The sequence below is a fragment of the Oculina patagonica genome, chromosome 5 (genome assembly GCF_052425735.1).
Source record: "Oculina patagonica isolate OP01 chromosome 5, crgOcupat, whole genome shotgun sequence".
Lineage (NCBI taxonomy): Eukaryota > Metazoa > Cnidaria > Anthozoa > Scleractinia > Oculinidae > Oculina > Oculina patagonica.
Genome location: NC_135762.1, coordinates 26,637,221 through 26,650,688, shown reverse-complemented (window position 1 = coordinate 26,650,688; position 13,468 = coordinate 26,637,221). Strand labels below are relative to the sequence as shown.

The 13,468-nt window shown below is 37.0% G+C and overlaps 2 protein-coding genes across 2 annotated transcripts in view; both read left to right on the top strand.

Moving 5' to 3' along the window:
• The window catches only part of LOC144653609 (uncharacterized), a 30,810-nt gene extending 29,473 nt beyond the window's left edge, over positions 1–1,337 (top strand). Inside the window, exon 8 of the mRNA XM_078513652.1 lies at positions 1,230–1,337. Coding sequence (XP_078369778.1) covers positions 1,230–1,234 — 5 coding nt within the window. The 3' untranslated portion in view covers positions 1,235–1,337. The remainder of the gene's footprint in view (positions 1–1,229) is intronic.
• A 1,544-nt stretch (positions 1,338–2,881) lies between these two features.
• Positions 2,882–13,468, top strand: part of LOC144653567 (hyalin-like) — a 38,989-nt gene continuing 28,402 nt past the window's right edge. Inside the window, exons 1-4 of the mRNA XM_078513600.1 lie at positions 2,882–3,001; positions 8,477–8,722; positions 9,447–9,668; positions 10,189–10,228. Coding sequence (XP_078369726.1) covers positions 2,938–3,001; positions 8,477–8,722; positions 9,447–9,668; positions 10,189–10,228 — 572 coding nt within the window. The 5' untranslated portion in view covers positions 2,882–2,937. The remainder of the gene's footprint in view (positions 3,002–8,476; positions 8,723–9,446; positions 9,669–10,188; positions 10,229–13,468) is intronic.

The window sequence follows — 13,468 nt, the reverse complement described above, 5'->3', positions numbered from 1 at the left end:
CGAACATAGCCTGCAGAACAGGCGGTTTATTTTGCGGGTCGAGGCGCGAAGTGCTAGGTTTTTATTTAGCGGGTCACGCGAGGGCGAGCGCGAAGCGCGAATGAAAAATATAAAAACCGCCTGTTCTGCAGGCTATCTCGAACAATGATTTTGTTTATCATAAGCGTGCGGTCAGCTCGCAGGATTGTGTCTTTTCAACGGAAGCGAAGATCTAAGATCCGAGTCCTTTCAAGGGTAATGCAGTCTCAAAGCATTGTGAGTTATTTCAGTTTTTCAAGCTCCCCTTAGCTTGGGTGTTGAGATTTGTACAAAAACGGCAAATCGAATGATTTCAAATAATTGGACGAGACTTTAGGAGCAACTGATGAGTTCCACTGAAGAACCGAAACTCGAGTCTTGCTTAAGAATAAAAAAATTGCCAGAAGAGATCATCGTTACCGCATCCTGAAGACTTCAAATGCAGTAATCAAACTGTAATAGAATTTATTTGTTGGATGCAAGTAACGAGACAAAACGAATAAAAAAATGGAGGCAGTTAGTTGAGTTCCAAAACGCAAATCTCAACCAATACTTTTACCGAAACAGCTCAAAGGGAGTAGTGTTTGGCCTAACAGACATGTATTCAACATGCAAGCACGTCGTCTCACGTGAGATCAATATCTCATTTGACCTTTATTAATCTTCAAGCTTTTTCGCGTTTTCAAGATTTTTTTCGCGTTTTTCAAGATTTTTTTGCGTTTTTCAAGATTTTTCGTGTTTTTCAAGATTTTTTTCGCGTTTTCAAGATTTTTTCGCGTTTTTCAAGATTTTTTTCGCGTTTTCAAGATTTTTTCGCGTTTTTCAAGATTTTTTCGCGTTTTTCAAGATTTTTCACTTTGTTTTCAAGATTTTTTCGTGCTTTTCAAGATTTCATGTAACTTTTCAAGATTTTATGTATTTTTTCAAGATTTCATGTAACTTTTCAAGATTTTAACGCATGATACTCATCGTACACCGTAGAATACAGTGGGAGAGCCCATCAGATTCGTGGATTTCCAATAGAACACGACTGAGTTTCTACTAATGGCTGATAGTGTACGATAGCTCAGCCAATCAGATTGCAGCGTTTGCATTAGTAACTCAGAAGAAGTCTACAAATATATCATAGGTCTCATCCTTTGACCTCATAAACACCATGTCACAACTGAATCCTGTCTGTTAATTTTCTTCTTTTAATTTCTTTGTTGCAGTTTGAAGCATTAAGGGACACGTGGAGACGATGACATTTGAAAGAATCCGCTGAATTAAATCTGCAACATTATTTGATGTACTTATTCAATAAACGTTGTGCGTAAAGTTTGTGTTTATATTTATTCTGTCGTCTCAGATTATTATAGGGAATCATTCCTTCCAGAAAACGTCTTCTTATTTTAATAGTGCAGGCTCTGACGTGATTTGTACATTTAAATCAGTTCCCTGTCAAACAAAGACCTTATTAATTCCCAAGTCATGTCTACACATCAAATAGTCGGTTAAACAGAATATTGCAATCATAAACTCTTAGAATATAATACGTGTTCATTAAAAAAAAAATAAACCTTTCCTCGACTTTGCTGTAGCCAGTGTACCAGGTTAAATCGTATTGGATAACGTGTGTTCGCTGGATACTTTATCGAAAGTTTCTAGAAAAAAATGTTGAATGTTTTATAGTAGTCGAGCACTCCTCTTATTATATAAGCGCACGGTCAATTCCTTTGATGATTTTTTGAATTCCCCTAACCGTCCTATCGACAGTGTATAGAACTTGAAAGAGGAATTTGGCTGTTGATTAGCCTTGATATAGCCTGGGATCACTTTATTCTAAAAAAGAAGCATTAAGAAGCTTAAAACCGATAGATATAGAACTTAAAAAAGAATTTGGCTGTTAATCAGCCATGGAATAATTTGCGACATTTACAGTCTGGGGCTCACTCAATTCTACTGTGAAATAATTTTTTAGAATAAAAATGACGTAAATTAAAGTATTTTTGGAAATTTCTCTGGGAATTTAATATTTTTCTGCAATGCAGTTAACGCGGGGTCGTCGAGTTCTCACACAAGTCCATACAAACAACACTAATACACTAATTGTATATGAGTCAACAGTCGACCGGTCTTGATGGTTTAAGCGTTTTGGCGAAACACGTTGTTTTTCGCAAGAAAATCGAAGGATAAATTTACACATACGAATTATATGTCTTTTCTTTATTTTTCCTTCATGAACTGTTCATGACTTTACTCCGTTTATTAAAGCAAACAAATCAATAATTCGCCGCTACTATAGTTACAGCTGGTAAAATATGCCTGGTGTCATGTCCAACACATCTTTAAATATACCGTTATGAAGCAAAGTTTTCTCGACTTCGCTAAAGTTACATCAGCTACAAGATGATTCTTCAGCACTGCATTCTGAATGTTTTTCTGGTTACAGTTGCGTCCCGTAGTAGTATGTTAGGAAGAGAAAAAAATGTCTGGGGAAATTTGATGCAACCGGTTGTCGCGGGGGCTGTCATTTCTCACGCGAGTCCATATAAAAAACACACACGCGAATTTTACAAACAAAGAGCCGACAAACATCCGGTTTAGATGCAAAGAGAATTTTCAAGGTTACTTTTGCGAGGCATGCTTTTTTCCCAAGAAAATCGAAGAAAACGTTAGGATAACTCGGGACCAATCCGTAGCTTATTTACATATACGAATTAATTATATATTGTTCCGTTATTTTTCCTTCATGAACTGTTTATGAGTTTGTTAACTGAATTTACTTTACCTGATAAGCAAACAATGTAATTATTCACCTGTTACTACAGTAACAGCAACTGGTAAAATAATCTTGCAGTCACGTTTAACATCTCTGATGTACGCTTATTTCACGACGCAAAGTTTCCTTGACTTCGCTAAGACCACATCAGCTACAAGATGAATCTTCAGCATTTCATTGTAAATGTTTTGCTAATCGCAGTCGCGACTGCAGCAGTATTAGGTAAGAAACTTGACGTCATATGCATTTTAGCGTTTAATGGTTGTGTAAAGGGGATTAAATTGACAACTATATATTTTAGTTATATTAGTACATTTCGCTGCGTTCAGTAAAAAGTAGCAAGACCTATTTTTTTTCAGTCGTGTTAATAATAACAGATCGAGCACACCCTTTTTAACTCGGAAAAGAGTTGTAGTGGGCGAAGTGAATTCACTCCTTCACTCCTTCACTCCATCACTCCTTCACTCGTTTCCTGTTAGACATATGCACGCAATGCGTGCAAGTGTTTTAAGGCCTCTAGAGAATGAGACCTTTTCTCTGATACCTACATTTCTTGTTAAATTACATAAAATTAACATGCTTAGTCACCAACCGAAATATTGTATTAATGTCAGTTTTCTTGAAATAATATTATGATATTTATTCAGCTATAAATCGAGACCGTAAACCTTTGGTTTTTTAGAACCAGTTAGAAAAAAACTAACCCAAAACACTCAGGTAAAGATGAATTTATTTCAGTACGATTTGGTGAAAAAAAATCGCTCGACTTATAGCCAATGATATTATTATTATTATTATTTTTCGTTACCTTCAAATAACAAAAAGGAAAAATAAAAAGAAAGAAATCAATTTGCAACAGATGGGAACTCTATCTCTTGGCCTTTCGGTCTGCTCTCGATCAGTATTTGATGACAATCAAAGTGAAGTAAACAGAAGGTTTGGAAAGTATAACATCATTTGTATTAGCAAACCTTTATTTGTCAGTTTGTTGTTTTCGATTCTTGTTTCATAATAACTTTTCCGAGTTTAGTGGCTTATAGCCACTTTTAGTTATTTTAATAAGGACCATTTTTGTACGAACAGTGAATTCAACATGTAAAAGCCCAATTTAAATACATTGGGAGTTATTAACTGCAATACCACATGTGGTCCGAGCTTGATTCTAGGGCCTGGCGTCATATGTGGGTTACGTTTGTTGTTGGTTCTTATTCTTGCTCTGAGGGTTTTTCTCCGGGTTTTTCAGTTTTCCTTGCTCCTGACGAACCAACGTTTCCAAATTCCAGTTCGACCTGGATAGAAGACCCACACGAAAACCAGCAAGAGCCGATGTGACCTCCTTTCTAAATTTATAATAATTTATTTATTTATTTTATTTTATAAAAAAACCTTTTCAAAATAGAATAACCCAAGAATTTTTATCTTCAGTCCCTCAAACTTGAAGTTCTCATTTTAACAAAAGAAGCGTCAGTACAACTTTTGTGAATTGTTACAGTAAAATGGATTGTGTAAAGTACAACTGAGAGAGTTATCGGAGAGTAATTTCAAAATTGGCTGAGCGCGGAGCGCAAAGTAGAGTGGACTAACTTTGTCCTTTGTCCAGTTACTAATTAATTGCATTAACAAAAAATTTTGAGGTTAGGAAAGTCTTTTAAAGCCTCTTTGAGAGAAAAAGTCAAAGCTTTATTCAATGCGTTTTACAAACGGTGGGAAAGCTGCAAGAAAGAACCCATCTAAGTGCACGTGATTGACGCGCGGATGGCGTGGGTCTTCAAATACCCAATTTTCGCACGTTTGTCATATCGCACACTGCTTGAGACAAATCTCACCACGTTGCTGTATGGGTGTGAGTCATGGAAGGCCACAAAAGCCATTTGCCACAAACTTGACACATTCCAAAATCGATGTCTACGCCGCATTCTGAACATCTTCTGGCCTAACATCATTTCAAACGCCGAGCTACGCCGGGCAACCTCAACAAACAACATCAGCTCCGAGGTGAAGAAGAGAAGGCGGCGCTGGATCGGACACGTCCTCAGGATGGATCCATCATCAATTCCCAGAGTTGCTCTGCACTGGACTCCATCTGGGAAAAGAGCAAGGGGACGACCAAAAGAGACCTGGCGGCGGACAGTTGAAAAAGAGATGCGGGAAAGCGGACTCAGCTGGGAGAGCTGAGAAAGAATGCAAAGAACAGGCAGCAGTGGCGGAATCTGGTAACGGCCTTATGTGCCCAAGGGCACGAAGAGGACTGAGTGAGAGTCATATCGCACACTGCTTGAGACAAATCCGGCATGGCAAACAATATTTGGCGTTACACCCTTTGTTTTGAATATTAAATACGCGCATATCCGTGAGATTTGTAAGCATGTCATGTCATCGCACGAGCGCATTCAACTTTTCCTCTGTTTTTCCCAGGAGGTCCACAGAAAATTGTAATCTACATCTGCATCTACATTTATTAAGTTGATAACATCGTTTAAGACATCGGACACCTGTAATTGAACACCCACGTTATCGCATGTCAATTACGCCACAAATAAGCGCGCACAGAACCAATCAAAATCGAGAAATTTGTCAAAGATATGGCGATTATGAGGGTCTGTTCTGTCGCACTTTGTAATAATCATCGCACTTTGTAATACCTGTCGCACTTTGTAATAAAACTGTCGCACTTTGTAATACCTGTCGCACTTTAGAATAACACTTGTCACACTTCGTAATAAAATAGCTGTCACACTTTGTAATAACAAGTTGTCGCACTTTGTAATAAATTAAGCTGTCACACTTTGTAATAACAAGTTGTCACACTTTGTAATAAGCTTTCAAATTTCCTTTGAATAGGATATTTGGTAGAAATTATATGACTTGACTAATCCCCCAGGGCACAAAAACGTCCTTCTTTGATATTAAAAAGAAAAAATAAATTACCTTTATTTAGACACGGTAAAGATTAAGAGGAAATCCGCCAGGACTTCGAGTAGTTATTGGACAAAATTATGTACCAAAACTATTTACACCTGATTGCAAGCTTTTGTGTTACTGCTTCAAATATCTTATCGAAAGAAATCTTTTCTAACAACACCACACATCGAAAACACATTTTGAAGTTCCGCTGAATTCCACTGAATCGCCTAAAAGATGTAAGCTTTTGCCCATAGCTTGTGAACTTTAAATATCATTTTCTCAGACTCGGATAATAAATTGTTGTACCAGAATTATTTCCACCTTATTGCAAACTTTTTTGTTACTGCTTCAAATATCTTATCAAAAGAAATCTTTTCTAACAACACCACACATCGAAAACACATTTTGAAGTTCCGCTGAATTCCACTGAATCGCTTAAGACGAATTTACAAAATGGCTACACGTGAGATTTTTCCTATACCTTGTGAACTTTGAAATTCATTTTCTCAGACTCTGATGAGAAATTGTTGTTGGTGTTATCACGGATAATTACTTACATCTTTACCTTTTATTAAGGGTAGGAAATAACGCAATAGGATTTAAATTATTCTGGAAATTGATTTTTGTCCAACTTTAATAAATATTACTCGACTTCCTAGTGGATTCCGTCTTAAGAACTTTGTATACTAAACTGAGGAGATGAAAAAGAAACGCGTTCTCCCCCACGCTTCTCGCAATTGTTATTTGCATGTTAAATTTGTAAATGATAGCTTAATTCAGGTATTAAAAAGATATTTATCACATCTTAAATAAAGATTAGAATTTTAAATATACTGGCATCTCCTGCGGATGAAAATAAAAAGGTTTGTTTCCGTGGGAGTTTTAGAGAGGACGAAACTGGAAAGCAACTTGCAGGGACAAAGTGTATCAGTAAAAGAGTAGAGGACACATCTTGCCGGTATTTATAACAGCTGTACAAAATGGTACGATCCGGAAATAAAGGCTTTGACTGGGAGTCTTCTAAGAAGGGACCGTTAACTATAGTTGAATAGAATAATTGTGAAATAGTATCGTATTTTAATTCAACGAGTGCTCCAATCGGAGAGTGTAGTGTTTGAAATACATGTAACAACTAAGATTGACATCTGTATTAAGCCGAAGCAGTTACCTTTTGACCATAAATAAATGCAACACAACATTGTCCTCCCTTGGACACGACGATATGTTAATTTTACTGGCTTATCGCATTGCATTACTGTTGATGACAATTTAAATCGTGTTTTTTTCGCAATGTAGTGATTTCAGTTTAATTTTCGTTATAATCACAATATGCGAAATTTTCGCTTATTTCCCTCCTCCAACCATTTGACTGCTTATTTCTCTGCAGTTGAATAACAATAGTTGACAAACCAGTATAAAGTGGACTTGGAAATTTTCGGCCATTAAACTCTTCCAACTGACGAAGCCAAACCTATATAACCGTTAGTTAGTTCACGGTGAAGCCACAATTTCCACGTTAAAAAACAGAAAACCGCGGTAAACGTTTTCTTTTTTCAACAGATGGAATCAGCAGTGAAAGTATTGTTTTTTGCACTGCGAAGATTTTACACGGCACTCTCTCAACGAAAGTTTCATTCATGGAAGGAAATACTTGGGAGATGTACAATTTGCGTGACGGATTGTTGATGTCCGGAAAAGGTCGCGGCCGGTCATGTTGCTTTAAATATTAATTTGTAAGCATTCACTTTTATGTTTGACAAATCAAAGAAACTTTACTTGCCAACTCGCTTTTTGACATGTTTTTGCTGTTTCTTTTCCGGCAAAAGACAAGAAATTCTTGCAGTTCGTACCTGGAAACGCGAGGATTTAAATCTTGCATATTAATAATTACATACGATCTTTTGAAAGTAGCCTGCGCCGTATATCGAGGATTTGGTAACACGTCCGGCTGCAACAACGCAGGCTATTTGAAAGCCGATCTTTTGACATGAGTGGAATGCTTGTTCCACTTCAGTGCGCAATTGGTTACAGCTAGCGTATCTCCGTAGCACTTTTCACCTCACAAACAAACTACAGCATGAGTGTAGTTCAAACACTACACTAAAAATCGCATTCGGGCTTGACATAATACGGAGCAGCAACCATCATAGCCGTAATCAGTATATGTGGTATTAAAGCATTGCATTCAATAAAAGTCTATTTCAATCTTGAATAAACAACAATGAACTATAACATGAAACGGAATTAACTAGTTGTTTATAAATACTTAATAAACAACTGAACGAACAGAATGTTTCTCTCTCCTCAGTTCAAGGAACTGTTTTTTTGTTTTAAAGCAAAAAGTCATTTAAAGACCTTGGGTGATTCTATTCTAGCCGAGTGGATAATAATGACAAAGCAGATTTCAACAAATTGCTACTTTTGACTTTTTATCAAGAAAGAACGTATTTGTGCCTTGGGGGATAATTAAGTTATAATTTCTACCAAATATCCTATTCAAAGGAAATTTGAAAGCTTATTACAAAGTGTGACAACTTGTTATTACAAAGTGCGACAGCTTAATTTATTACAAAGTGCGACAACTTGTTATTACAAAGTGTGACAGCTATTTTATTACAAAGTGCGACAGTTTTATTACAAAGTGCGACAGGTATTACAAAGTGCGATGATTATTACAAAGTGCGACAGAACAGACCCTCGATTATCAAAGAAAACAGTTGAAAACTATGACGTAACGTTGAGTGGCAGCGTCTAACATGCAACTTCGTTTTGTTTGTTTACAACACATTTTAGACCAAGAGCCGCCAGTGTTCACGTACTGCCCAGACGATATCGTAGTGGATGATGTCACAACATATGAAATCAGAGTTTACTGGCCTAAGCCTGTCGCTACGGATAACTCAGGCGCGTCACCATATCTTGCCTCCAACAGACAAAATGGATCCCTTTTTGCTGTCCCTAGTTCGAGCGAAGTGCTTTACTTGGCAAAAGATGACTCTGGAAATGAAGCAACATGTAGCTTTCGGATAACTTTGAAATGTAAGTACAGGGCTGACACAAACTGATTGGGCTGTTTGATATGGTAAAGATACAATAACCTTATTAGGCCAAAATTTTCCAGTTAAACACCTTCTTTAAATAGCGTCTTTAACTCGAAGTTTAAAAATAGCTTAGTTTCTAAAATTGAATGTTTACTTTTAGGGAAATAAGATAAGTCGACATTCTGGATCCTTTTGGAGACACCTAGGAGCCTTATCACGCTAGTTGCAATGTAAATCCGAATGATGAAAATCAGAAAATATTACAGTATTATTGATACAATCCCATTATTATAAATGAAATGGTATGTAAATTTAATAGAAAAAAAGGCTGAATACCACTACTAACTCTATTAATATCATAGGTGACAAATTACTCCTGAACTTTGGCGCGAAATTTTAGCGCTAATTTATAATTTCACATGTGAAATTATAAATTAGCGTGAGAATCGAAACGAAAAGCGCGCTGGGGACACTTGGAAGGAAAAAGAATTTTTTCGTCCCCCGCGCTCCCCCTATTTTTCATTTTTCGAGTTTTCGCCTTCCCCCACCGAAGGAGCCTTTGCGGAGGAGAAAGCCGAGTGCACCATTACTCGATATACTTACGCTAACTTAGCAAGAACGAATTGTTAAGTTTTGTGCGTTTTTTTAACCCTACTGAATAATAAACTTTAATGTTAAGTTAAAATCATTTACGGGATTAATTTTCTTCATTTTGTTCGCAGCCAAAACTTGTCCTTTGTACGCGCCTCCTAAAAACGGAGCTTTGGCTTGTAACAACATTGACAACATTGGCTTGGACTCTTATTGTGCTGTGATGTGTAACGACAAGTCCGACTTTGTCTTCAACCCTCCAATGTTTTATTATTGTTCCGATGGACAGTGGATTTTTTATGCGCTTCCGGGACAGTCGTACTCGACTCAGCTTCCATGGCCTGACTGCTCTAGTAGGTTTAATATTTCTGTTGGGTACTTCAAACTGCCAATAATTTTACTGGTTAGATCCCCTTAATTACGCTGTTACGTTAACACAGTGACGTCATCTGTGCGTCTGTACTCTAATAAATGACAGGCATCAACTAATCACAACGCGCGCATTTAGCTCGGTAATTGTATAAATTTGAACAGACCCACGGCAAAATTAAATATATTTGTTTTATACAAAAACAGAAAACTTCAGTGCACTTCAGTGCTAAAGCAATATGCCACTACTAGCGAGCTAAAGTTGTTCTCGTTCAAGATAAATTTGTAGGCTATGTAGACATTTTAAAAAATATTGGTAAACTATAATTGCTCATAGTTAAGGGACAAAACACTCTATCGTCTTTATTGTTGACGACTAAATTTTCTTCCGCGCGCCAATTTAAAAGCAAGCATCGTGAATTATTTTTACGTTTAGGACGAAAGACTTATTAACTGAAATATGTAACTTGTGCGATGACAACTTTCTCTAATTTGTTTTTGCAGATACGGCACCCCAGTCCTATTTTAAAACAGCAGGATTTTCACACACTTGTATAATAGGAGTTGTGGCACAAACCGTGACAACTCGCTCGGCTCGCCCAGGCTCGCCTCGCTCCTTGTCACAATTTGTGTCCACAACTCCTATTATACAAGTGTGCGCGGAACGCAAGACGCCTTTCTTACCCCCCTCGCGAAACGAGTTGCAAAAAAAAAGACGTTTAATCCCAGAAAACTTAAGAAAAAGAAAGCTGCAATCGTTATGCAAAGCATGGTTAAAACTAACAAAAAAATCGGGAAAGCAGGCGTGGAAATGGTAAAAAAAAGGAGGAAAATGTGAGTGGCTTTCACATTCCTAACTTCCTGAAGCAGATTCGCCGGACCCGACAGTGTACCAATCGTTGTATGGCGCCATTGTATTAAATTACAACCAACCTTTAATTGCTGTGCCAGAAACAATTCCAATTGAACAAATGCTCTTATTGAGTAAACGAAGATGGGAAGAGGGAGAACTGGAGAAATTAACTTGTCTGTAAAGAAAAACTTGAAAAGATCTCGTGAAAGGGGGTTTACAACCTACAAAAAAACTAAAGAAAATGAAAAACAAATAACAATCCTTTTAACAGACGAGGTGATTGAAAAATTAAAAAAATTAGACAGCAGTGTTGTCGCAAACGTTTTAACAAGCTAAACAAGACTTGCACGCTCCGGTGAGTGCATAAATTATTGCAGCAACACAGAAAGTCACAACAATGACTTTGATTGCGTGGGTGTATTGCTGTCAAGAAACGGAAAACCCCCTTGACGTAATCTAGTTGTTTTTTTTTTTAGGAGTTTTTATAGGGCAGAGCTCAGTTATAGAAATGCCGTCATGGGTGCATTTTTAGAACATAAACCGATAAATAGAAATGGCGTCAGGGATGTATTTTTTAAGCAAACACCATAACCAAATTTTGGAACCTAAAAGCCAAAAAATAATATTTTATAAGATAGATCAGATTCAATTGAACTGTTTCAACAACCAGAGAAGTGAAAAAAAAAATCCTGCGTAAAATTATTTTTGCTTATACAGCACATTCCAAATCGCACAATAGAAAGGACATTCCAAATCGCACCACACATTCCTGTTCGCTTGTGATTTTTTTTTTCACGAAAAAAAAATTTTTTTAAAAACGCTGAAAATCAATGGCGAATCGGCATGTTTGGCATGTGTGTGTGACGTACCGGAAGTCCAGAATATTCTAAAGCGACATGATTGTAAACAAGCCGATGTGTTAATCAAGCTTTAAACGGCTAAAGCAAAAAAATTGAGAATCAACTGGCAAAAGATTAAAAATTGGTAGAAAAGACTCTTGATTGAAACAGTAGTACAGAGAGTATTTGACAAAAACCACAGCCGGTGTTTGTCATTGGCGATGAGTCATGATATTACACCGTCTAAAAATATCATTCGGGTAATACCCCGACTTTGTCACTCACGCACGCAAACACAAAAAAAAAATTTGCATGCCGCTGTGGGTCACGCAATTTCTCGCTGTTCGCTTCAACTTAATTGTATTTTTTGCACACTCAGATTTAATCCTTTCGACTCGGCTGAAAGTCACTTTAAGCACGCTTTAACCTTTTATTTTGCCTCGTTCAGGCAAACAACAACCTCTCTTGTGATGTCTCGAACATTTTTTTGCAACTCGAACGACAATGCTTCCATCACAAAGTAAACGACAAGATGAGCGCAGATAATCATTCTTTTATAAAATGAAAAAATGTTTTATTGGACTGAAATTTTATTTCGAAATGTCGGTGGCACTTTCGAGAAGTTTTTTTTCCAATCTTTTGCGTTCTTCTCTCTTGATTTCTTCCCGAATTTTTCCGATGTCTGGCTGGAGTGAATTTGTTTGTTTTTTTGCAAAGTTTGAGCGTAAAGTATCTTTAAGTTGGCGATATTTTTGCATTTCTCGTGTGATCAGTTGAAACTCTTTGTCAGAAACAAGATTATCATTCAGAGCTTGTGAGACAGAGCTGTTTATCGAGTCATGTTTTGCAACAGCCAGAGCGAGGATTCTTGAGTGCTTATTAACTTTACGTTCAAGCTTTTTGTTGATAACTGACAGGCCAGTGGAAGCTGCGCCAGATATACCTGCTACTGCTGCAACAGGAACGCCGATAACAATTCCAACACCAGTAAGTGAAGTGGCAACAGCTCCAGAAGACAGAGCTGCCGTCACGGCGCCAAGACAGACCACGGAATAGTGAATAACTTTCCGGACTTTTTTATATTTTTTTAACACAAGCCTGTAATGCTCAGCTTCAGCGGATATTTCTTTTTCAATTTTACTTATTTCAGTCAGCCGAAAATTCTCGGCATTTGTTGGGAGGCTTGGATAAAGTTGTGTTTCCTCGCGATCACCATAAGCAGGGGCACTCGGGAGAACATTAGCAGATGACATGGCCTCGTATACATAAAAGTTATTTTTGTATTTAATTTAATTCAATTCCAACTCATATGTAAGATTTGTGCCGTTAAAATCGAATGGCTTTCCATTCTCATCTCTAATCGAAAGAGTCAGAGATGATACATTTTCTTCAGCAGAAACGTCGCGCAAGACGTTAAAATGTGTATTTTGGTAATAAACTTTTTCATACGGTTTTCCACGTATGTCAAAAAACGCTAAAAGGCTTGATGGCTTACCATTTAGCAAGCTTTGTTGCTTGTCGATAAGGTCACAGTTGATGAAGTAATTTTTAGGATTTGAAACATTATTTACCTCAATTGTTTCAAAAAATTCCTTTTCAATACTTGCGTAATTCTCAAACCCAGGCAAATTAAAGAACTTAATAAGACTTTCGTTCAGTCCAAAAGCTATTAAATTGGGCTCTTTTGCTTTTATTATCAATGAACGACCTGCAATGCCTTTTGTTACAGAAAACATGTTTTTCTCTGGAAATCCTTTTTCAAAAATACTCCCAATGTCATCGAGTGAGAAGTTTCCTTGCCGTATATAACGCGCCTTCTCTTCCTTGTTCACTTGTTTATAAAAAACTATTCCATCCTTTTCCAAACTATTCCAGCTGTTGTAAAGAGAACAACTTAAAAGCCGGATATAGCTTGGTTTTGGAATAGGCTGGTCAAAATAAACAGTGTTCGGATTTTCTTTTGTGGTAACAGTCAGCACAACCATTTTTATATTAAATAAAAATAAAAAATGTTTAATATAAAAGAGGACCATGGATGCAAAAACAAGAGGTTTTATGAAGTGGATGAAAACCCCAGAAGCAACTACAATTT